General features: G+C 38.0%; 1 protein-coding gene across 5 annotated transcripts in view; it reads left to right on the top strand.

The window, feature by feature from the left end:
* Positions 1-25,399, top strand: part of SGIP1 (SH3-domain GRB2-like (endophilin) interacting protein 1) — a 329,295-nt gene that overhangs the window by 283,744 nt on the left and 20,152 nt on the right. For all 5 annotated transcript variants that reach the window (XM_006879756.1, XM_006879754.1, XM_006879753.1 and 2 more), the window contains one exon: positions 12,944-13,055. In XM_006879756.1, coding sequence (XP_006879818.1) covers positions 12,944-13,055 — 112 coding nt within the window. The remainder of the gene's footprint in view (positions 1-12,943; positions 13,056-25,399) is intronic.

Below are 25,399 nucleotides of genomic sequence, written 5' to 3'. Positions count from 1 at the left end.
GTAACATCTGTAATTCTTGGCAATCAAAAACTAATTTTATTTTGTAAAGGTTCTTTAAAATCACAATTTAAAACGATTTCCTTTTTTCACACTGTACAAGAATATAATTATATTTTAAGGAAATTATTAAAAATTAAGAAACTAACTGATATAAATATTAATTCAGAATAATTAATATCTAGAAAGGAGATTCAAAAGAGAATTGATCTACACTGAAACATTTCAGGAAGTTACCTATAACTAAGATCTAATGGTGCTGAAGGAAGAAATTTGAGCTACACTGAAAGTATTAGCAAAAAATAAGGCTATATGACTTGATGGAATATTAATTTACAGGTTTCAACAAACTGATATAGACCTGGACTTGTTCACTAGCATATGCCAAGAAATTTTAAAAATAGCAACCTGGCCTATTTACTGGAAGAGTTGCATATTTTATTCTCATTTAAAAAAAAATACTTATTTGTTAGTCTAACAGGATGATCCAACAAAATTTGGACATTATCAAACAACATCATTAATTTCATGTGCAAATAAAAGCTTGCTGAAGATTACTCAAAAGCACCTAAAACAGTACCTTGAAAGGGAACACCCAGAAATTCAAGCTGGATTCATAAGAGACCATGGCACAAGTAATATCATTGCTGGTATCTGATGGATGTTGGAAGAAAATACAAGAAATATGTTTACTTGTGTTTTATTGACTAAAAGCCTTTCTGTGTATCATAACAAGTTATGGCTAACATTGAGAAAAATGAGAATCCCAGAGCACATAATTTTGCTCATATAAAAACTATGCATAGACTAAGATGCTGTTGTCTGAACAACTTAAGCTGTTGTCTAAAGAAAGAAATACTTCCTGGTTTAAAATCAAGAAACATGTGTCTCAAAATTAAATCCTTCCTCTATACATACACAATCTGTATGCTGAGCAAATAATTCAAAAAGCTAGTCTGTATGAGGGAGATGTGGCATCAAGATTTGAGGAAGACTCATCAACAACCTGTGTTATACAGATAATCACATTATTTATGGAAAGTGAAAAAAATAACCACTAACTGAAGAAAATTAAAGACTACAGCTTTCAATGTGGATTACATTTCAGCATTAAGAAGACTAAAATCCTCACCAGTAGACCAAGAGGCAAAATCATGATAGATGGAGAAAACTTTGAAGTTTTCAACAATTTCATTTTACTTGGATCCAAAAGCGACATCTATGGTAACAGCAGTCAAGAAATGAAAGACGTTTTGAATCCACCAGAAGTTCCACTGGAAAAAGAGAGGCAATCTCCTGTGCCAGTTGGATCCAATTCAATGATGCACAACAAGAGGTAAAAAAGGAAATGAAAAGATGTGCTGCACTAGAGAAATCTGCTTTCAAAGACCTCTCCAAAATACTAAAGAGCAAGGATGTCTGTTTAAAGACCAAGGTGCCCCTCATCTAAGTCATAGTCATTTTAGTACTTTCTATACATCTGAAAGTTAGACAATGAATAAGGACAACAAAAGAAGAATCAATTGTCATCTTGGAGAAGAGTACTGAACAGCCCATGGGGTGCCCAATTAATAACTCTGTCTTGGAAGAAGTGTAACCAGGGTACTCCTTACAGGCAAGGGAGGTGAAATTTTATCTCTCACACTTTGTGCATGTTGTCAGGAAGGGCTGCTGTTGTTATGTGCTGTCAAGTTGCCTGTGACCCATAGCAACCCTATGTACAGCAGCTTTGAAGCTATGAAGCCCTTCTTGAGCCATTTCACTAATTCCAACCCACCAGGCCCCATTGCCCCAGTTACTATATCAATCTATCTTATCCAAGGTCTTCCTCTCCTGTGCTGTCCCTCTATCCTTCTGAGCATGATGCCCTTCTCCAAAGATCAGTCTCTCATGGCCATGTGCCCAAAGTATGTGAGATGGAGATTCACAATGTTAGTCTCCAAGGAGAAGCTTGGTTTTACCCTCTCCAAGACAGACCTATTTGGTTTATTGTTGGTCCACGGTATGTTTAAGACTCTCCTCCAGCACCACAACTGAAAGGCATCAATTCTTCTGTCATCCTTAGTCACTTTCTAGCAAATTATTGTGAAGACCATGGCCTGGATTAGGTGCACCTTAGTATCCAAGACTGACTTTGTTGCTTTTTAATACTCTGGAGAGATCCCTGACAGTAGATTTTTTCCCAATGCAATATGTCTATTTATTTTCTGACTGCTAGTGCCAAGTATGTTGATTTTGGAGCTGAGCAAGCTATAACTGTGTAACAACCTCAATCTCTTCTCTATTTATCATGGTGCTGCCAATTGGCCTAGTGGTGAGAATTTTGGTTTTCTTGATGTTGAGCTTCAATTAGTATTGAAGACTACAGTCCTTGACCTTCTGCAGCAAGTAATTCAGGTCTTCTTCAGTTTCAGCAGGCAAGGTTGTATCATCTACATAATGTAGGTTGTTGATGAGTCTTCCTCCAATCCTTATGCCACATTCCTCATAAATCTCTGCTTCCTGAATGATCTGTTCTGCGTATAGATTGAAAAGTTATGGATGCAGGATGCATCCTTGATGCACTTCATTCCTGATTTTGAACCATGCAGTGTTTCCCTGCTCTGTGCTAAGCCCTCCTTTCTGATCCAAGTATAAGTTCCGCGTAAGCACAATCATGTGTTCTGGGATTCCCATTTGCCTCAAGGTTAGCCACAATTTGTTGTGATCCACACAGTCAAATGCCTTTGTATAGTCAATGAAACACAGATAGATAACCCTCTGGTACTCTTTTGTAGAGAGCGGTGACTTCTATTGATAAATCATAGAGGACAAAATACTGTCAAAAGAAATTTCAATTTAAATCATACAACAACAATAAAAACCAGAATATAGGATGCCAATTGGAAAGCCTTCAGAGTAGAAATTCTATAAGGCCAATGTCTTATTCATTGCAGAAGTTGCCTTATCAATTGCCAAGTTGCCAACCTTCTACTTTTCTGAGCATCAAGTCTCTTTCCTTCCTAGTGCTCAAAGTATATGAGGTGAAGCTTCATCATGCCTTCAAAGAACATCCTAATATTTATTTGTTCTTCTGGCAGTCCATGGGATGTTCAGTGCTCTTCTCCAACACCACAGCTCAAAGACATCAATTCTTCTGTTATCCTTATTCATTGCCCAGATGTCAGATGCAAGTGAACAGAAAGACCATTGCCTAAATGAGATACACCTTAGTCCTCAAACTGACATCATTATTCCTCAATAATTTGAAGAGGTCCCTAACTTCAGACTTTCCCAGTGCAATGCAACTCCTTATTTCCTGACTGTTGGTACCAACACTGTTAATTGTGGATCCAAGTAAGATGAAGTTGTTGACAGTTTCAATCTCTTCCCCATCCTTCATGATTTTGCCTATAGGTCCAGTGGTAAGAATCTTTGTTTTCTTGACATTGAGATGAAATTCATATTGAAGGCTATATTCTTTATCTTCTACAGTAGGTGTTTCCAGTTTTCTCCACTTTCAAAAGGAAGGTTGTGTCATCTGCATAACACAAGTTATTGATGAGTTTCCCTCCAATCCTGATGCCACATTATTCTTCTTAGAGTTCAGCTTATCAAATAATTTTCTAAGTAAACAAAGATTCTCACCACTGGGCCAATTGGCAGTGTCATGATAGATGATGAAAAGATTGAGATTGTTGACAGCTTCAATTTGTGTGGCTCTACAATCAACATTCTTGATACCAGCATCCAGGAATTTGAAAGATTTATTGCATTGGGAAAGTCTGCTGTCAGAGACCTCTCCAAAGTACTAAAGAACAATGATGTCAGTCTGGAGATTAAGGTGCTCCTGATACATGCCATGGTCTTTGCAATTATTTGCTATGTATCAGAAAGCTGGAAAATGACTAGGGATGATAGAAGAAGAGTTGATGCCTTTGAGCTGTGGTGCTGGAGAAAAGTATTAAATATACCATGGACTGCCAGGAGAACAAACAAGTGTGTCCTGGAGAAGGTGGAGCTCCTTGGAGGCAAGGATTCTGAGGCTTTGTCTGACATACTTTGAACATGTTGCAAGGTGGAATCAGTCCTTGGAGAGGGACTTCATCATTGGGAGGTTGGAGGGACAGCACAGGATAGGAAGACCCTCAATGAGATGGATTGATTCAGTCACTGGGGTAGGGGTGATATATGTGTCAGAGACAATAAGTTGGCAAGGGATAGAGCAGGGTTTAGGGCTATTGTGCATAGGGTTGCTATGAATCACAGACAACTCGACAGCACATAACAACAACAATATACAGATTGAATAGGTATGAAGAAAGGTTATAACCCTTCTTAATCTTCTTAATCTTAAATCATGTGGTGTTACCTTGCTTTGTTCACACAACAGCCTCCTGGTCTAGATAGAGGTTTCTTATAAGCACAGTTAAGTGCTCTGGAATTCCCATTCTTCTCAATGTTATCCATAACTTATTATGAGTCTCACACAGTCAAATGCCTTTGCACAGCCAATAAAGCATAAACAGACATTCTTCTGGTATTCTTTACTTTCACAGGAACAACTTGTTATCAGTATTAATATCCCTAATGCCACAGCTTTTAAATCCTGCTTAAACTTCTGGAAGTTCCCTATCTATATACTGTTCTTGCTAGGTTTTAATGATCTTTAGCAGTATTTTGCTTGCATGTGATAATAATGATATTTTTCAATAGTTTCCACATTCTGTTGGATCACCTTTCTTGGAAATTGGAACAAATATGGACCTCTTCCCATCTGTCAGCCAGACACCTGTCCTCCAAATTTCCTGCCATAGATTGATGAGTGCATCCAGGGCTGCATCTGTTAACTGAAACAAGACCATAGGTATCATGATTCCTGGGGTCCACTTTTTTGCCAATGCCTTCTTTGCAGCATGTACTTCCTCTTTCATTGTCATTGGCTCCTGATTATATGGTGGTGGTACTCCAGCACTTCCTGAAATGTTTCAGTGTCAGTCAGGGTTTTCTTGGTACAGTGATTCTGTGTATTCCCTCCATCTTCTCTGATGCTTTCTGGGTCATTCAATATATTGCCCATAGCATCTTTCAGTATTACAACTCCAGGCTTAAATTTGGCAAATTGATAAAACCTTTGTTTTTAGTTATCTATCCATTTACTGTTGTCACCTATGCTAAGCCGTATGTTTGGAATTTATCAAAAGTTGTTCTTTCGCTAAAACTCCTTTATCTTTTTTTCATATATACTCTTGCCAAGATAGATCTTTTTCCTAAATCTGTTTATATGAGGTTCAGTAAAATGTTCAATTAATTTTTCTTCTTGATGCATAAGAGTTTCCTATTGTTCGTATTATTATTTTTTTCCATTTCAGTTCAGTATCCAAAACTTTAGAATCAATTATTAATTTTTCAGTGGGGTTTCTTTTTATTTAAAATATCCTCTGTGTTATTTCAAAATGTGGTAATAATTTTAAAAATATAAATAGTTATTGTTTTTCACAGACCAACAAGATAAATGCTTTCTTTTATAGAATATACCAGTGAAGTAGGTATTATTGCATCACACATGTAAAGTATTATGATGATAACAAGTATCAGAGATAGGACTCAATTTGAGCCAAGTATATCTACTGCCAAATCCCATGCTCTTAGCCACTACAACGTACCATCTGTAAGCATCCTTTCTTTCTTTAAGCACTGAAGAGCACAGATTAAGAACAGATCTCTGGACCGTTCTACTAAAAACTTCTTTACTAATTATCCTGGAACCATTGATTTATGCTTATTAATTAATGTGATTCATTTAATTACAATTCACTGTCTAAACTATTATTATATATTAGCCAACTCACTTTCACCCTTTTATCCACAAAAACATCCAGTAGGACTTTTTTTTTTCATTAATATAAATATTTATTGGGTCATCATTGTATGTGCAACATTTTTTTATTCTTTTTTTTCATTAATTTCAATGAACATTTACAGAGATTTTGGATTTCCATTCATTCATTCTTGCACTTTTTTTCCCCGCCCACCCCACCCCCACCACCAGTTTGCTCTTCTTCTTGAAAAGCAAAAGAAAAAGCTCCTTCACTGGTACACAATCCCCCCACACCCCCCCACACCCCGAGTATATTCTACTCTGCAACCCTCATTCTGAACTCTTATGATAATCATAATGCCCCAAAACATATTACTTTTAAACTGTTCTCTCCCTCATCGGCTTCAATGCAGTATACACAATTTATTCAGTTTTTCTAAGTCTTACCCCCACCTTGATGTCAGCCTCATTCACATCCTGTAGGACTATTAAAGATGTGGATGGATGGATGGATAGATACATACATACATACATACATACATACATACATACATACATACATACCTATCAACCTCTGAGGAAATATATGTTGTTGTTAGATACAACTCAAAATTACCCTCTGAACAACAGATCTGGACCCTGTCCTTTCCTGTGCCATCTCCATCCTCATCATCTTTGACACACTTAGCCCATTGCTGTAGTCACTGTGTCAATCCATGTGGCTGAGGGTCTTCCTCTCCTTCACTGATCCTCCACATTTCCAAGCATGATGTCTCTTTTCAAGGAATAGCCTCTTCTTGCAACATGCTGCACTATTTCCAAGACATATCTATTTGTTCTTTTGACCATCCATGGGATATTCAGTACTCTTCTACAACAGCACAGCTCCAAGCCATCCATTCTTCTTCTTCATCTTTATTGATTATCCAGCTCTCAGATATGTAGTAAGTGATTGAAAAGACCATGGCCTGAATTAGATGTGCCTTAGTCTTCAAACTGACAACACTGTTCCTCAGTACTTTGGAGAGGTCCTTGACAGCAGACCCCAGTCTCCTGAAACTGGTACCAAGAGTGTTGATTTTGGATCCAAGTAAGGTAAAATCATTGAAAACTTCAATCCTTTCTCTATCATGATGTTGCTTATGGGTCAAGTGGTGAGAATTTTTGTCTTCTTGATATGGAGAAGCAATCCATATTGAAGGCTGTAGTCTTTGATTTTCTGCAGCAAGTGCTTCAAGTCCTTGTCACTTTCAGTATCAAGGTTGTTTCCTATGGAGAACACAGGATGTTGATGAGTCATCGTCTTATCCTGATCCCACATTCTTCATAGAGTTCACCTACTTAAATGATTTGCTCAGTCATTGTACAGATTGAATAGTAAGGAGAAAGGATACAACCCTGACACACATCCTGTTATTAAACAATGCCGTATTGCTTTGCTGTATTCATACAACAGCTTATATCTGGCTCATAGCTGACCCTCTAATGAGTTTTCTGAAGTTATAAGCCACACTGAAAGAGATTGCCCATACTTCTCCTGCAGAATGGATTAGAACCAATGGAGAGCCGTGGCCTGTGGGTTAGCAACAGCACTCCCTATAGATTTGGCTACTGGAGGTTCCTAAGCTCATATACTTCAGAGGCCTCTCATATTCTGAACCTCAGCCTAAGAGCCCTCAAAGATACTAAGAAATTTACTATTCTAGTCTAGTCTAGCCTAGTCTAGTCTAGTCTAGTCTATTCTGTTCTAATTCAAGTTCTATACAATATGTTACAAAGATGTGTAATTTTCTTAGAAATTTATCTATGGATTTGTACTAGATTTAAAAAAAAACAATTATGATTTTAAGGCCTGGGCATCACTTATAAGGGCAAAGTTTCATAGATTTCTTAGTGTCTTTTGATGGCCAGTTTCTAACCTCCCAAGTTCCATCTCTTCATTTATCACTTTCCATAATCACCACACTCACAAACATACACAGCAATGCCATACTACTTGTGATTTCTCAAAATGTCACGTGTTTCCTCAGCTCCATGCATATGTATGTGCTGAGACGTTCTTCCTTTTCCCTGTGAAATGCTACTCAACCTTAAATTTCAGATTTAACATCACCTTCTCAATGAAACATTCCTTGACCTTTCCAAACAGCACTAAGTGCTTCTTCCTTTTATAGAGGTCTGCTCATACTATTTAAACCATTTATCAGATTCCTCTAATAATTTGATTGTATACATCTCATATGTAATTATGTACAACATCACCTAGGTCTAATTTTAATCAACAGTTGAGGAATCAATTTCTTTTTCTAGAATATGTTGTTGTTGATTGCCTTTAAGTCAAGCATGACTCATAGCAACTTTATAAACAAAAGGCCTAAAGCCCCTGTACAACTATTAACATTTATCAATGTTCATAGAAATTCTGGAAGCATGTTGTTTAGGAAGTGGATGCCACTTCTGCTTCCAAACCTGTCATAGTATGTTATTATGATTATGTGCCATTGAGTCACCTGCAATATATAGCAACCCTATGTACAGCAGCTCTGAACCCTTCCCTGTCCTGAGCCAGTCTCACTAACTCCAACACACCAACCCCTATCACGCCAGCAATGTAAACAGAGACAGTACGTCACAGAACTTAGCAGAAGCTCAGTGGCCAGAACCTTCCCTCAGTACAGCCTCAAGCAAAAATCGTTCTCTGAAGTAGGTACATGGGATTTGGACTTACATCCTCCTAAACAAGAAATGGATAGCAGCATGAGAGACCAGTAGCAGTTTCCTTTTCTAGAATATAGTAGTAAATGATTCTTCTGTCATTTTTATTCATTGTATGGCTCTCAGATGGTATACCAAGTGATTGTAAAGACAATCGCTTAAAAAGACTCAGGTGTACACTAATATTCAAACTGACATCATTACTCCCCAATATTTTTATGAGATTGCTGACAGTAGACTTACCCAATGCAATCAATATATCTCCTAATCTCCTGACTACTAGTACCAAGGCGTTGATTATTGATACAAGCAAGATTAAATCACTGACAATTTCAATCCTTTATCCATCTATCATGATGTTGCCTGTTAGCCAGTGGTAAGGACCTTTGTCTTCTTGATATTGAGAACAATTAATTTTGAAGGCTGTAGTCTTTGATCTTCTTCAGCATATGCTTCAAGACTCACTCAGTTTCAGTAAGCAAGGTTGTGTCATCTGCCTAATATAGGTGGCTTATGAGTCTTTCTCTGATCTGGATGCCTCATTCCTCTTCATAGATTCCAGCTTCACAAATTGTTTGCTCAGCATATAGACTTGAACAACTATGGAGAAAGATTACATGTCTTATACACATCCTTCCTGATTTTAAACCATCTATTCGGACAACAGCTTCTTGTGAAGGTATAGATTTTGCATGAGCACAATTAAATGTTGTGGGATGTCCTTTCTTTTCAAGGTTAGCCATAGTTTATGATCCACACAGTAAAATGACTTTTCATCGTCAATAAAACACAAAGAGACATTATTCTAGTCTTCTCTGCTTTCAGCTAAAATGAGTCTAACAACAGCAATCATATTCCTAGTGCCATGACCTCTTCTAAATCCCTCTCAAACTTCAGGAAGTTCCCTATCAACATATTGTTCTAGCCATTTTTGGATGATCTTCAGCAGTATTTTGCTTGCACGAGATATTAATATTGTTCAATAATTTCCACATTCTGTTAGATCACCTTTCTTAGGAATGGGAATAAGAATTTCAATTGAGTTGTGGTTTTGAAGAAGAGTACTGAATATCCCATGAAAAAGTGCAGCCAATATGGTATAACTTCATCTCTCATAGTTAGAGCATGTTGCTAGGAGAAACTCTTCCTTGGAAAAGGACATCTTGCTTAGAAAGGTGGAGGGTCAAGAAAAGACAAGAGGACCCTCCCCCAAATAGATGGATTGGCACAGTGACTATAGCAGTGAGTTCAGGTGTATCAAAGATACTGAAGCTGGTACAACATAGGACAGAGTTCAGATCTGTTCTTCATAGGGTCACCATAAGTTGTGCTTGACTTGATGGCACCTAACAACAAGCAGCATTGGATGGAACTCAGTAAATATTTGAGCTAGTGATTAAACAGATAAATTTAGCAACAGTAATATAAAGATTGTTAAGCATGCCTCCCTCATTTCTTGCTGCTCATAGTCTTTTTCTGTCTAAGACATAGCAGTAGACATTGACCATCTATTTAATGGAAGAGAAGTGTAACCTGAATCTATTTTTAGAACTGTAGAGATCCCACTGAATAATTTGCCACCACAATTACTTCCTTTTGGAAATTTATAGTCTTATAAGAGGCAAGATTTAGACATGCAAATTCCAACATAAGACTCACCCAATAGAATTATAATTGTCTACTTGTCCTATTCTAAATATACAAAATAATATTGTGTTCTGAGTCTAAACTTTGAACTCATCTATACTTGAATATTGGAGAAGAGTATGACTATTCAATGAACTGTTGAAGAACAAACAAATATATGTCTTGAAGACGGTACAGCCAAAGTGCCCCTTAGAGACAAAGATGGCAAAGCTTTGCCTCTCATACTTTAAGCATGTTCTTAGGAGATGCTGTTCCTTGGAAAGGTGGAGGGTCCATGAAAAATAGGAAGACCCTCAATGAGATGAACTCACACATTGACTGCTGCAATGGACTTGAGTATGTTAGAATTGATGATGGCACAGAATAAGAAAGGGTTCAGACCTGTTGTTCATAAGGTCACTGTAAATCATACTTGACATGATGGCACCTAACACAACAAAACGGTCTTAACATTTCTGCATACCAGCTGAGATGTACTGAGCAAATTATACAAACTCTTTAAATCTTGCTTCTATCAATTACAAAACAAAGTTAATACTACAGATCTCCATACATAATATACATAATAAGCATAGTAAGTATGTGACAAATAATGGTAGTGAAGGTGGTACTTGAGGATAATGATAAAGCTCCTAACACAGTGAACTATAGTCCCTAAAGTAAAATAACATTTTAATTTGTCTTTGAATTCTCAGCACCTGCTATAGTGCTTGGTATGAAGTAGATATTAAACATGTGTCTGTTTGGTGCAACCACTGTGGAAGGCGGTATGGCACTTTCTCAAAAAGTTGCAAATAGAGATACCATTTGACCCAGCAACTCCACTACTGAGAATGTATCCTAAAGAGACCATAACTGACATCCAAGCAGATATATGCACACCCATGTTTATCGCAGCTCTGTTGACAATAGCAAGGAGTTGGAAACAACCCAGGTGCCCATCAACAAACGAATGGGTAGAGAAGCTGTGGTATATTCACACAATGGAATACTATGCTGCATTGAAAAACAAGGAACTCATTCAATATTATTCAAAATGGGTGAGCCTGGAGGACATTATGCTGAGTGAAATATCTCAGTCACAAAAGGACAAATATTGCATGGTGCCACTGCTGTAAAATGGGACTGATATCAAGGTGGGGGTAAGACTGAGAAAAACTGGATAAATTGTGTATACTGCACTGAAACAGATGAGGAACTGAATAATTTAAAAGCGATGTATGATAGGGTATTATGGTTATCACAGGAGTCCACAATTAAGGTTGCATAGTGTAATGTACTTGGGGCGGTGGGAGGGGTGCAGGGGGATTGTGTACCAGGGAGGGAGTCTTTCTTTTAGTTTTGAAAGAGAGGAGCGAACTGGGGGGTAGGGGGAGAGGGCTGGGTGGGTAGAGAAGTGCAGCAATGAATGAATGGAAATCCAAATTATCTGTAAATGTTCATTAAAATTCTTTTTAAAAATTTAAAACAAAAAAACATGTGTTTGTTAAAATAATGGGCAGTTACCAAAACAAAGATATTTAAAGACAAGACAAGTAAGAAAAGAAAGAGCCAGGTATGGACTCTAGTTATTAGGGAGATCTCATTGAAGAATGAGGTATGTACAGGGTAGACATTTCAATAGTACAAGAGGACACAGATGAAGAAAGACAAAGGAAGCAAGTATCACATCAAAGTGTATGGCCTTAATAGCCTCTTCTGGGATGGGATGAAGTTGACATACTTTGGTAGGAAAGGGGAGCAGTGAGAGTGTAACATACACTTGTGTGAAAGACAAATATTTGTCATTACTAAAACTTTATAACACCCTGCTGATAGATTAATAACCAAGGCAGCAATTCTAAATGTATTCCTCTTGAAAACTACACATATCCAAATTACGTAAGGAACTATTTCATTTAAACAAACTATATTGTATAGTCGGAGGCGGGGTGGGGGGTGGGGGAGAAAATGTGCTTTCAAGGGAAACAAATCTAGATTAGACTTTTCTTTTTTGCCCTTTAAATAAACCTACTGTGAAAATCACTTACTTTTTAAAACATCAGTTCTTCCTTCTGGAAAATTAAAATAATAATGCCTTTCCCAGTAAGCCATCATAGGACTTAAAGGAGATGATTTGTGTTAGGTGTCTGTACAGCACAATTCACTGCAAAATGTTCAATCAACATGAGAGCTGCTATTATTTTTAATACTATGAATTGGTACATTTATGTATTTATGCCAAGTTACAAGGATACATTTTGGCTGCATGTCTTTTTGGACATGTAAACTTGAGGTTATTTCGTCTGAAATTTTGTCAAAGTTGTTGAAATAAAAATAATCCAAAAAAGGACAATATGTAACATAATACCACTAGATTGTGTATCTTTTCAAAATGAAGAAATACAAAAGTTTGGAGCATGGGTCATTGTATAGGTTGAATGGTCCAATAGGAATATAATTACTTTATTTATTAACCACCTGCTGTACAAACTGTCATGCAAATTCTGCCTTATGCTTTCTGCAAAACATTTGAAAAATCCCTACAACATTTTTTCACTCTGCTTGGATTTTTTTTCCATAGTGAAATACATAATTTCAAGTGTGTTTGTAAACCAGCCAAATATTTCCTTTCAAATACTTGAGCTCTTTGTTGAAATACAGAGTGATGGTTCTTAGTAGATTACTTTTTTTCCTTTCTGTACTGTAATGTGATCCTTTAATTCTTTAAATGGCTTTTAGTTCCATCAATATCCTAAGGAATCCCCTATGCCTAAAATAAATATAGTTTTTCATTTTATGCAGGTTCTTCCAGAGGACCAAGCCCCCTCACTATGGGAGCCCAGGACACCCTCCCTGTTGCCGCAGCATTTACAGAAACAGTCAATGCCTACTTCAAAGGAGCAGATCCAAGCAAGTAAGCCTGAGACTTCATCCACATAGTTTGTAAGCTGTATCCTATCTAGAGAGAAACACACTACATTTTACTATCTTATTCCTTACCTGAACCCAAAATGATTCCTATTAAAACAAAAGGTATAATACCTAGAACAAAGGAGAAAATATTTTTAGGATGATTCATTCACTGATTTTTATAGTCCCAAAATGTCCAATAAGTTAATATCTTATTATTCAGTGCCATTAACGCAACCCCATCTCATCACAACTTTATGCTCAACCAAACAGAAATCTGTACAGTCCTCTGTCATCTCCTAGATTAGCTCAGAAATTGTGACCATTGATTTTCATTGGCTAGTATTTGGGTCCTTCTCAAAAAGAGTGCTAGCCTTCTCTGGTGCCATCTGTATAGAGTTGGGCTACTTAGCTCCAAAAAAGGCACCCCTCTGTCAGTTTGTATCCACTAGTAACTCCACAGGAGAAGGATGGGCAGTCTCCTCCTGTATGATTTAGAGCCTCCAAAAACCCACTGGACGGTCAGCTATGAGTTGATTCTGACTCAATGGCAATGAAAAAAAGAGGAAAGAATTCAGAAGTAGATAATTAAACCTTTCATTCTAGTCTGCTTTAGTCTGGAAACTTGACTGATACCTATTGGTCATGCCTGCTAATAACTGCATCATAGTAACACAATGTCTCCACTGACAAAAAGTCTGTGGCTGCACATAAGGTCCATTAGTTGGGAATCAAAACAGCGTCTCCAACATAGAAGGTCACCCCATTCTATCACAGAGTCACCAGTGCTATCTAGAAATCTATAAAGTCTTACTATTCAGAAATATGATTCAGCTTTTGATTATAAGAGAAAATGCTAACCTAAGTCTTTCAGCAATACCAAAATTTATTATCTTGAAAAAGTAAAAGGCCAGATCATGCCTTTTTTTATCTCAGTCTTTCCAAAATGAGAATCACCCAAAAGTAAATTGGAACAATGATAAATTGGAATGAGAACCTGGAAGAAAACAACACTTTCCAAAAGCACTCAGGTTGGCAAGAGGTTAAATATTTTACCCTTAGTAGTTAAAGAATAAGCTAGGCACAGATCATTATAATCACAGATAGTAAATCTAGAACAAGATACAATACTTCTATTTGCAGAAGTCTGATTTCTCTCATGTCAGTTATTGTTGTAAGGTGATGTCAGGTCAACTATGACTCATAGAAATCCTATAAACAATGTTTCTGAACCTTGCCCTATTCTGGGCTGCCCTCAACATCTCTAGTACACTTAACCCTATTGCTACAGTCACTGTGTCAATCCATGTTGTCGACTATGTCAATACATATAGGCAATGCATTCAACAGCAATCACTGTTTTTTGAAATGAATCTAAATGCTACTGTGATATCATTAATTACTTCTTTCTATAAGGAATCACATGAATGAGTTGGGGAAGTCTATGAATTCATGTTATATAGTCTATAGAATCTGCCAAGCCCTGATGATTAGCACCTATGTGTTGGGTCACTAATCTATATTTCTCAGTAGAAGAAAGATGGACAGTCTCAACCAATAAAGATTTGTTGTTGTTGTTGTTGTTATGTGCCGTCGAGTCGCCTGCGACTCATAGCGACCCTATGTACAACAGCCCTAAACTCCGCTCTGTCCTGTGCCAATCGCACTGTCTCTGACACTCCCATCCCAATTATCTCAGTCACTGAATCAATCCACCTCATAGAGGGCCTTCCTCTCCTGCGCCGTCCCTCCACCCTCCCAAGCATGATGTCCCTCTCCAAGGACTGGTCTCTCCTCACTACATGTCCGAAGTAAGTTAGACGGAGCCTCAGAATCCTTGCCTCCGAGGAGCCACCCGGTTTAACCCTCTCCAGGACAAATAAAGATTTAGTACCTCAAAGACCCAGAGGAGGGCTGCTGGGAGTCATTGCCATCTCACCAGCAATGTGTGGTTTTTAAGTTATGACATCCATCAATTTCATAGAGAAGTTCCATGATTCAACAAAACAGAAGAGTAGTGACTTGTCTACATTGACAACTGAACAACTAAGTCAAACTAGTGCCCATGTGTGTAATTAATACCATTTTAAGCATGGATTTTATTGATAAACAAAGGAAAAAGGGAAGAATTCTTAGATGAGGGAACATTTGTTCCTTTTTTCTTCTTCTTCACTTTTAAGGACTATAATTTAGAAATCTTTGGTATCTATGGAAATAAGAATAAGAGAAAAATTAAATTTGCATACAAAATGCTTGATAATTAAATATAATTAGAATTTAGATCTCCATGTAGATTTACAGTGAGAATATGTATGACTAATCATGAATCCTCATTATACCTCAGAAACAATAGGAATTTTTTTAAAGTCCAAAGCTAACAGTATTAATAATTCTGCTTTTAAGTACTCTACAAAGGAAGTGGGATCTACAAATATATTTTTTTAATTTTTATTTTTGTGTGAGTGTACCATCAAATCAGATCTGACTGGTACAGGAGGAGATTATTCCTCCTTTTCCCGGCAGAGAGCATCTGGTGGATTCGAACCATGTGCCTCTGGGATTGTAGTTGCAGCTCCTTGCCACTAGGCCACCAGAGCTCTCAATCTACAAATATATTTAAATACCATGTCGTTTTAAAAAAGAAATCTAGATTTTATTTTGTTGTTGTTACTGTTGTTTTATGCCATTGAGTTAGAATCAAATCATAGTTGACTGCCCAGTGGGTTTCTAAAGGCTGTAAAACACACAGGAGGAGATTCCCATCTTTCTCCCAGGGAGCAGCCTCTGGGTTCGAACCGTATGCCTTTGGATGGGCAATTCAATTCCTTACCTATGGGCAATCAGATTTTGGGTTTTATAGTCGACTTTGATATTGCAGCATAGCTTCTGGCCAAAATATAAGAATTTTTCTTTTTTTCCTTGTGTGCCATCGAGTCAGATCCGACTGGCACAGGAGGAGATTGCCCCTCCATCTCCAGCAGACAATCTAGTGGATTCAAACCTCTTGCCTTTGGGATTACAGTGCAGCTTCTTGCCACTAGGCTACCAGAGCTCCCTTTATAGTAGACTTTGAATTATTATAATGAGACAAACACCATGTGTTCTAGTTTCCTTTCTCCTTTATCTTCAAGTAATGAAATTTTTCTGTGTCTACATTTGGTGGCCTAGTGGTAAGGAGCTACACTGCCACACCAAAGGCACACAGTTCAAATCCACTAGGTGCTTTTTGGGAGAAAGATGAGCAGCCCCCCACCCCCACCCCGCCCCCAATGCAATTTACTAGTTTGAAAACTTGCGGGAGGTTGAATCAGTTCTGATTCTACAGCACAGAGCAACATTTAAATAGAAAGTAAAATCTACCCCATACAGAAATAACAGCATTTGAGCTGTTAGAGCAATTAAAAACCATGGAACTTATCTCTAAGGAGGAAGAGACAGATGACTGAGTAAATATGCAACACATTCAGTAGAGAGAAAGGCCAAGGATATAAAATATATTTCCTTTATACTGGAGGACAGTACTTAAAATGTGCATCAATTTCTGTCATGCCAGTTGAAAGACTACCTGCATAGTGACTGTCAAAATGGGCTTAAGTAGAGCAGAGATGACGGATGGGGCATAGCATAACATAGGGTTCAGATCAGTTGTATATTGGGTCTCTATGAATCATAGTCAACTTGATGGCACCTGACAACATTGCTGGTTGGCCTTTGCCTTTATAAGTTCCGGCTAACCTGAGTTGAAATATTGGATAGATCACACATTTGAAAAATAAGAGCAGTCAGTTGTGGAGAGAATTATATGTTCCTGAGTGAAAAACACAGGGAATCACATACAAATTCATTCTTGGTGACTTTCTCTCATTCTTCCACTCACTGGTTTATTCCAGAAAACATAATTGCTCTCCCTATGTTCACTCTGCGCCACTTCCTGGAGCCAGTTCTCAACAAATCATGTCAATTCAAAGTGAATACCTTGCTCAAAGTTAGTACCATAGGTTTTATAACAGCCGCTATGTTCTATCTTTTGGCATCCTCCAACCCCCACCCAGTATCAACTCTCTGGTTCTATGTCTCTGATCATGTCTCTATTGTTACATGCCTTTACACACACACCCGTACACTGACCCCATTACCGTTTCTCATTCATCACCGTGCCCCATCCATACCTCAATACTTCTGTACTTTTGTCTCTATCTAAACATTTAAATTTACTTTTACTTCCTTTTTTATACTCTTACTCGAGCTTACATCATGACACTTCAGGAGATTTCTTAAAGAGACATGTTCTATCCACCCTAGATAGAATTGCAACTCCTCTCAATCCCTGTCAATGTATATTCCTACCTCACTTTTCTCTGTCTTTTTAGCCCTTTTTTCTACTGGTCAGATTGCATATTACTCAGTTGCCCAGAAGAATGTAATTCCTAAGAGCTGGACTTTGTTTTGTTCATTCCTATGACACCAGCACCTGAAAACAGGACCCAGCATGGAGTGCTCAACACATATCTGCTAAACAATTTGAATTGTTATTGTTGTATGTGCCATCGAGTCAACTATGACTCATAGCAACCTTATACAGAATAGCTGTGAATCCTACAAAGGAGTGGAATGACTTGGCAAAACCTGTGGCCCTGTCCCTATGTGAGCAAGTTTCCTGATTCTCTTAAGGTTCTCCCAGCCTAATATGACAGATATTGAGAGGGCTGCATCCAATGAACTCGGTAGCTGTGACCTTGACAGTTCACTGTATGTGATGTAGCAGCTTTGCCTGCTTAATGTTAGTGCTTTTACTGTACTTTGCTAAATAACTGAGTCTTTGACTTATGGATGACTGCATATATTGAATCTTTGTCATTAAATTGCCATAAATATTCCCAAATGGGAAATCTCACATATTTCATTGACATTTTGAGATCTGAAATTCATGAACAGTTCTTGAAGCGGCATTCTTATGCATCTAATTCCATCCTTAGGCAGTGAGTCATATCAATTGCTCTTCTTTTGTGATTCACTTTCAAGAAAAACAGCTCAGGTTCTATCACCGAGTGGAAATGAAGCTAGCCACAACACTGAATATAGAAACAATGCAGAAAAAGCATTCAGATTTGCTTTGTCTATTTTTTTTCTCTCACTCTTGCATCAAAACTTTCTCCATTTGTTTTCAGGCTATCCATACATTGGAAAGTAAATCTACCACTTTAATTACTGTATATTATGATAACATTTCATGTATAGTTCCATTTTTTCATCTGAGTATCCAGAACACTTATAACAGTATTCTGATATCTCAATTCTTCTCAGTAGTTCATAGACAGAGAACACCTTGACTTGGCTCTACATTTCCTATTATCAGCCACCCTTTAAGCTACTGTGGTCCCAAGAAATAAAGATCAGGCATTGGTTCTATAATCTACTAGGAAACTTAGTTTTGTAAGCTCTGTCTTATTCTCTTTTCATCATACTATCAATGACTTACTGTCTGTCTCCCTGCTTATAGAAAAGAGTCTGGGGAAAGATTATGCTTGACCTATTTCTCACTAACCACTCAATGCCTGGATTTATTCCCAATACACTGTATAGGTACTCACTATATTAGTAAGTTATGAATTTATGTTAAAATTATGTTATTGCATCCCATCTCGTAAGACTGCATGGCATACTTGTTCCTTGTGATAACCACTGACACAGCCTTGAACTCATGCTGATAGGAAATGTATGTGCAAGAAAGTCCAAAGCTATTTTACGACAAAGACATGAACATATGTCTGTGGGAAGATAGTCAAAAGACAAGCTATGGAAAGCTGGATAGAGACAATTTTAAGGAGGACTTCACAAAGCCTTTGAGTTGTGGTGCTGGAGAAGAATATTGAACATACCATGAACAGCAAGGAGAACAAATAGGTCTGCCTTGGAAAGGGTGAAACCAAGTTTTCCCTTGTAGGCAAACATTTTGAAGCTCCATCTCACATACTTTGGGCACGTGGTTAGGAGGACCAGTCCTTAGAAACGGGCATCATGCTTGGGAGGGAGTAGGGACAGCACAGAAGAGGAAAATCCAGGATAAAATGGATTGACATAATAACTGGGGTAATGGCATTAGGTGTTTTGGAGTCAGTGAGACTGGTTCAGGATAGGGCAGGCTTTGGGGCTGTTGCACATAGAGTGTCACAATTTGCAGAATACCCAACAGCACATAAAACAACAACAGTGAACTATGAAAAGGATTTTGCTTTATAGGTAAGTAAAGAAAGTGGCATGAGCACAGAGGTACATATAAAAAGAGAGAACAATGGACTTGATTATCAGGCAACATGTCTAAGTCACATTTTAGATGAGGGATGCATTCCTTATGACTTCACAGAATTTCCTCACCAAGTTGGCGTTTTTTTCCATTGACTAACTGACACAGTGCCACCTTGTGTCAGTAGGGAGAATCCAGTTTATCAGTCACTTGGTCAACTAATGGAAATGTTGCCTTTCTTAACTAATTTCTCTTGTAAGGAATCATATGATTTCAAATTTTACCCACAAAGTCAAAGCTGATTAATACAATCCCAAAGGCACGTGGTTCGAATCCACCAGCTGCTTTGCAGGAGAAGGCTGTGCAATCTCCTCCCCTGCTGTTAACTGCCTTTGAAAACCCTCTGGAGCGTCAGCTATGGATTGGTTCCACCTGGATGGTACACAACACAACAACATCATTCTAACCCCTACTGACATTTAAAATGGCATGGTGACTACAGCATTGAGCTCAAGTGTATCAGAGATGGTGACGATAGCATAGGATAGAACAGGATTCAGATGTGTTGTTGGTATAGTCACTATGAATTGTACTCAACATTTGACAACAATAATATCACATATTGGTAGAAGTATTCATTAAGACTGAGCAAAGATTTTACTTTAGTATCATTGGGAAGTATTAATTTTTACATGAAAGCTTCATCCCAGTTTACACACTGGGTGAGGAGCTGAATAAATCCACTCAGATTGAGAGGTCAGAAGCAAGACAGCGGTATAATGCAGCTGAGAAGCTTGATGCTCACTGCACATCTGATCTTCTTCTACCTTCTTGACAACCACAGACTTTTTAAAGTAAATAGATCTTTTTGTCCTTTTAAAAAGATGCTTCTTTTTAAAAAGAATTTTTAAAAGTAAAGAAAACCTGTTAATAATTACTAAATATTTGTTGACTTAAATGCCACCTCCTCTCCAGCTGACTGACTTTCAAGAGTGAAACAAAAACAATATAGAGATCTTATTTTCAGGAAACTCAGTAGATTCTCACCCAGATAAAATATTTGAGCCAGCACTGCTAAGGACAATATGCCAAGTGATGATAGTTAATAAAATCTAATTTTAACAGAACTATGACTAATTACTGCAATTGCCAAATAATATTCTACACATCCATCACATGTCGACCAAACACTAAGAGTAGACTCAAGCTACAGGCAACTCCACACTCAACACCATTTAGGCAAATCAAGCAAGGTTTACTCACCTAAAGAGTGGAAAGGAAGACAACCAAGTTAGCACCCAAAGTGTGAGGTTAGCAACAGTCTCAGAAAAGACAGAAATGCAAACTTTCAGAAGCCAAAAATCTTCACTCAGAGCAGTGCAAGGTTATAAGTGATAGTATATGAGCAAAGGACAGGCACGTGACGAGGGAAGTTCATCTGCCTCCACCTCTACCTGAGATCTTCCCTAAAGTATATACTATGACTAAGACAGTCCCCTAACATAAGCTATTTTAGATATATGCCAGAGATCACCTCATATGGTCCAGGTGTATCTCAGCACCTCAGCATTACACAGTCCACTAGGCAACTGTGGGACAAGGTAGGATCCTTGACCCTTAAATGTGACCAAAGAATGTACTTATTAACTTTAATTTCCCTATAAAGTAGATTCCTGAACTTAAGAGCTATAAAATGGTACAAGGCGATGTTATTCAGATAAATGAGAAGTTATATAGATGCGTACTCAGTTTAAGTGTTTAGTGTTTTTCAGAGAAAAAGAACACATTTCACATGTAAAAGTCCCACTTTTAACCAAGAAGAAATAATCAATATCAAGTTGGCCTCCTACCTCAAAATAGCCTGAAAATGTACAAAATAAATGAAATGGGCATTCAGTTGTGTTAATGAATCATAGTAAGAGTGGATAACACTGAGAAGAACATAGAACACATACATGAATTAAGAAGCAATCATTGCAACACATCAAGAGGATACTGATCTTTAAAATCATAAAAGGTACATGTCAGGGTTGTGTCTATTCTCCATATACTTACTCAATGTTGATCTAATAATCTGAGAAGCTGGACTATATGAAGAATGTAGCAATACAATTGAAGGAAGATTCATCAACAATTTATGTTGTATAGATGATACAATTTGCTTAAATAAAAGTGAAGAAGACTTACTGGAAAGCATGGAAGATTTTAATATGGATGGTACCTCAACACCAAGAAAATAAAGCCACAAAACTGGTCCTATAAGCAACATTATAAAAGGAGGGGGAAAATGAAGATATCAACAGTTTCCTTTTACTAGGAGCTGCAAACCATTCTCATGGAAGCAACTGTCAAGAAGTCAAAAGATGTATTGCATTGGGCAAATCTGCTTAATCTTTAAATCTGTCAAAGACCTCTTTAAAGTACTACAGAGCAAGAATTTCAGTGGAAAGACTAAGAGGTGCTGACCCAAACAAGGCATTTTCCATTGTTTCATATGGATATGAAATTGAGACAACTAATAAAGAAGATCAAGAAAGAGTTGATTCCTTTAATATCTGGCCTCAGTGAAGAGTTCTCTGCCAAAAGAACAAATAAATGTGTTTTGTAAGAAACAGCAGATGCTTCTCAAAGGCAGAGGTAATGGGATGTCATCTTACATACTTAGGGCATATTATCAGGAGTTACTAGTCCTAGAAGAAGGATATCATGTTTGGAAATATAGAAGGTCATCAAAGGAGAAAAGCCTCAATGAGACAGATGGTCACAGTCACTCCAACAATGGCTGAAACACAGTAGAGATTGTGACGATATCAAATACTGGACAAGGTTTTGATATGTGGTACATAGGGTTGCTTTGAGTCAGAATCAATGCAATGGTACCCAACAACACTGAGAAGCAGGAAACAAAGTGAGGGATTGTGGACCCTGCAAGATGGGAATTAATGAGGTATACAGGATAATCACTCTGGTTTACTTTCTAAAGAGAGTTCTCAGGACAAGGAAGGAGAACTCAGGCAGAGACCAGTGGCACCCTGTACTAAGAGCAGAGAGCTGGGGCTTCTTGAGCTCTCAGGACAGAGAACAAGGCAGATGATTACAGAAGAAAACTCTGAAGATTTACTGACATTTCCCTGAAGCAGTCAATGGAATACGGAACAAAAAGAATTCTATAAAGAGGATTAGCAGTAACAGGACCCAGCATTCACATAGGACTAGAAGTTGTGCCTATTCCTATAAGACTGGAAAGCCTCAAGATTCACAGAGCAAATCAAAACTACTATGAGGTACCATCTCACTCCGGTAACAGTGGCAAAGTTTAACAGGGTTGCTAGTAATAAATGTTGGAGAGGATGTAATGAGAATGGAACTCTTATACCTTGTTGGTGGGATTGTAAAATGGTACAACCATTCTGGAAGGCAGTTTGGTGCTTCCTCAAAAAGCTGAACATAGAAATTCCATATGACCCAACTATTTGGCTACTTAGAATATACCCCAGGAAAATGAGAACTGAGGCACAAATGAACACTTGTACACCAATGTTCATAGCAGCATTATTCACCATCACAAGAACATGGAAACAACTCAGATGTCCAACCACAAATGAATGGATTGAGAAATTATGGTGCATTCACACAGTGAAATATTACGCAATACACAGTAGCAATGATTTTGTAAATTGTTACCTTAATTGGGAGGGACTGGAGAGCCTGGTTTAAAAACAGGAAGAGGGTATGCCAGGGATGTGTCCTATCTCCATACCTTTTCAATCTATATGCAGAACAGATCATCTAGGAGGCTAGGCTCTGTGAGAAGAAATGTGGCATCAGGATTGGAGGAAGACTTATCAACAACCTGCATTTTGCTTGCTGAAACTGAGGAGGACCTGAAGTGCTTATTGCAGCAACGAGGAAATCAAAAGACTAATTGCATTGTGAATGTCGGTTGTCTGGGACCTCTCCAAAGTACAGAAAAGCAACAATGTCATTCTAGATACTAAGATGTGACTAATCCAGGCCATAATCTTCACAATTACTTGCTATGTATCAGAAATCTGGACAATGACTAGGGATTGTGGAAAAATAATTGATGCATTTGAGCTGTGGTGCTTGAAAAGAGTATTGAGTATACTATAGACTTCTAGGAGAACAGTTTTTTTTCTAAAGAGAGTGAAACGAGGTTGCTCCTTGAAGGCAAGGATTTTGAAGCTGTGTCTGACACGCTTGCAAGGACCAATCCTTGGAGAGGGACATCATGCTTGGGAAGGTAGATGTACAGTGGAAAAGAGGAAGACCCTCAATGAGATGGATTGACTCAGTGACTAGGGTAATAGGGGTAGCTGTGTCAGCGACAATAAGATTAGCTCAGGATAGAGCAGAGTTCAGAGCTGTTGTACATAGGGTCGCTATGAGTCTCAAGGACATACAACAACAACAAATTACAAGGGAGGAGATTGCCCAGCCTCCCACAATGCAGCTAGTGGATTCAACCTGCATACCTTTGGGATTGCAGTGCAGCTTCTTACAGTGAGGAATAATTAGTTCTCAACTAGTATGTGTAATTCTGCATAACAAAACTTAAGACTGAAAATGATAAAATTATTTTAAAGACACTTAACTTTATCTGAGAGGATATTTATTGAAAACCAAACTCATTGCTACTCAGTTGATTATACCCTTGACATCAGATGGTTAAAAAAAAAAAAAAGACATGTTTCGATGGGAAAGTCCACTGTCAGAAACCTCTCCAAAGTACAGGGGAGCAATGATATCAGTTTAAAGACTAAGGTGCACCTAATTCAGGCTATGTTCTTTTCAGTCACTTGCTATGTATTTGAAAACTGGCAGTGAAAATGGATGACAGAAGAAGAATCAATGTCTTTGAGTTGTGGTGTTGAAGAGGAGCACTGACTATGCCAAGGAATGCCCAAAGAACAAGCAGGCGTGTCTTGGGGAAAGTGTAACTTGAGTGCACCTTGGAGGCAAGGATGGCAAAGCTGCATGTCACATATATTGGGCATATTGTTAAAGCGGGGCTATTCCGTGGAATGAGACATCATGCTTTAGAAGGTGGAGGGTCAGCAAAGGAGAGGAAAACTATCATTCAGATGGATTGATACTTTGACGGCCGCAATGGGCTTGAGTATGGCAGAGATGATGAGGATGGTCCAGGATACGACAGGATTCAGATCTGTTGTCCATGGGGTTGCTATGATTCATACTCAATCTGATAGCACGTAACAACGTAGTGAGTCCATAGGATAGAGCAGAACTGCTCCGTTAGAGTTTCCAAGGCTCTAAGTCTTTGCAGAAGCAGACTGACACATCTTTATCCTATTAGATGGAGCAGATGGTGAGCCCTGTTTGTATTTTGATCAACAGCTGAGCACCTAACCACTGCACCCCATGGCTCTTTAAGAATATTACTAAGAATACTAAAATATTCAGCACCTAACAAAACAAAAATCACAGTGCCTAGCATCCAAGCAAAGATTACCAACAATTTTTTAAAATGCAGGAAAAAAACATGAATCAGAAGAAGAACCAATCAATAAAAATTCGCCCATAATAAAAATTGACACATGTTGGGATTCATATGTAAAGATATTGAAACAGTTCTTTTGTATTATGTGTTCAAAAGTATGTGAAGACATGGAAACTGTATCTAAACAAACAAAATACTATCTTCTAAACATGAAAACGGAAACCTGTTAAGTGGAAAAGACAATAGATGAGAATATTTGCAAGTTGGCCATTGCAGAAGAAAATATTAATGAATTTTAAAATGTATCAACTGAGATTATTTAAAATCAGACACAAAGATCATTTTTAAAAAAATAAAAACAATAATGAATGTGATGTTACTGAGCCATTGAACAACCTTAACCAGCCTCACTGTGTGTAAACAGGAAGGTCGAGTGGCCTAGTCCATAAAGAGTCATGATGCTAACCCGACACCCACCCTCTCTAGTGGTTCTATCCCACCAGCGACTCTGTAAAAGAAAGTTCGGAAGCCTCTTCCAGGGCAATTTACAGCCTTGGAAATCCACTGGAGCATCAGTTAAAGGTTGATTCCAACTCCACAGCAGAAAACTCTAGAGGTAGTG

The sequence above is a fragment of the Elephantulus edwardii genome, unplaced genomic scaffold (genome assembly GCF_000299155.1).
Source record: "Elephantulus edwardii isolate Elephantulus edwardi_28Jun2011 unplaced genomic scaffold, EleEdw1.0 scaffold00005, whole genome shotgun sequence".
In the NCBI taxonomy this organism is placed as follows: Eukaryota; Metazoa; Chordata; class Mammalia; order Macroscelidea; family Macroscelididae; genus Elephantulus; species Elephantulus edwardii.
Note: the sequence above shows the minus strand (reverse complement) of the source record. Positions and strands in the feature narration are given on the sequence as shown.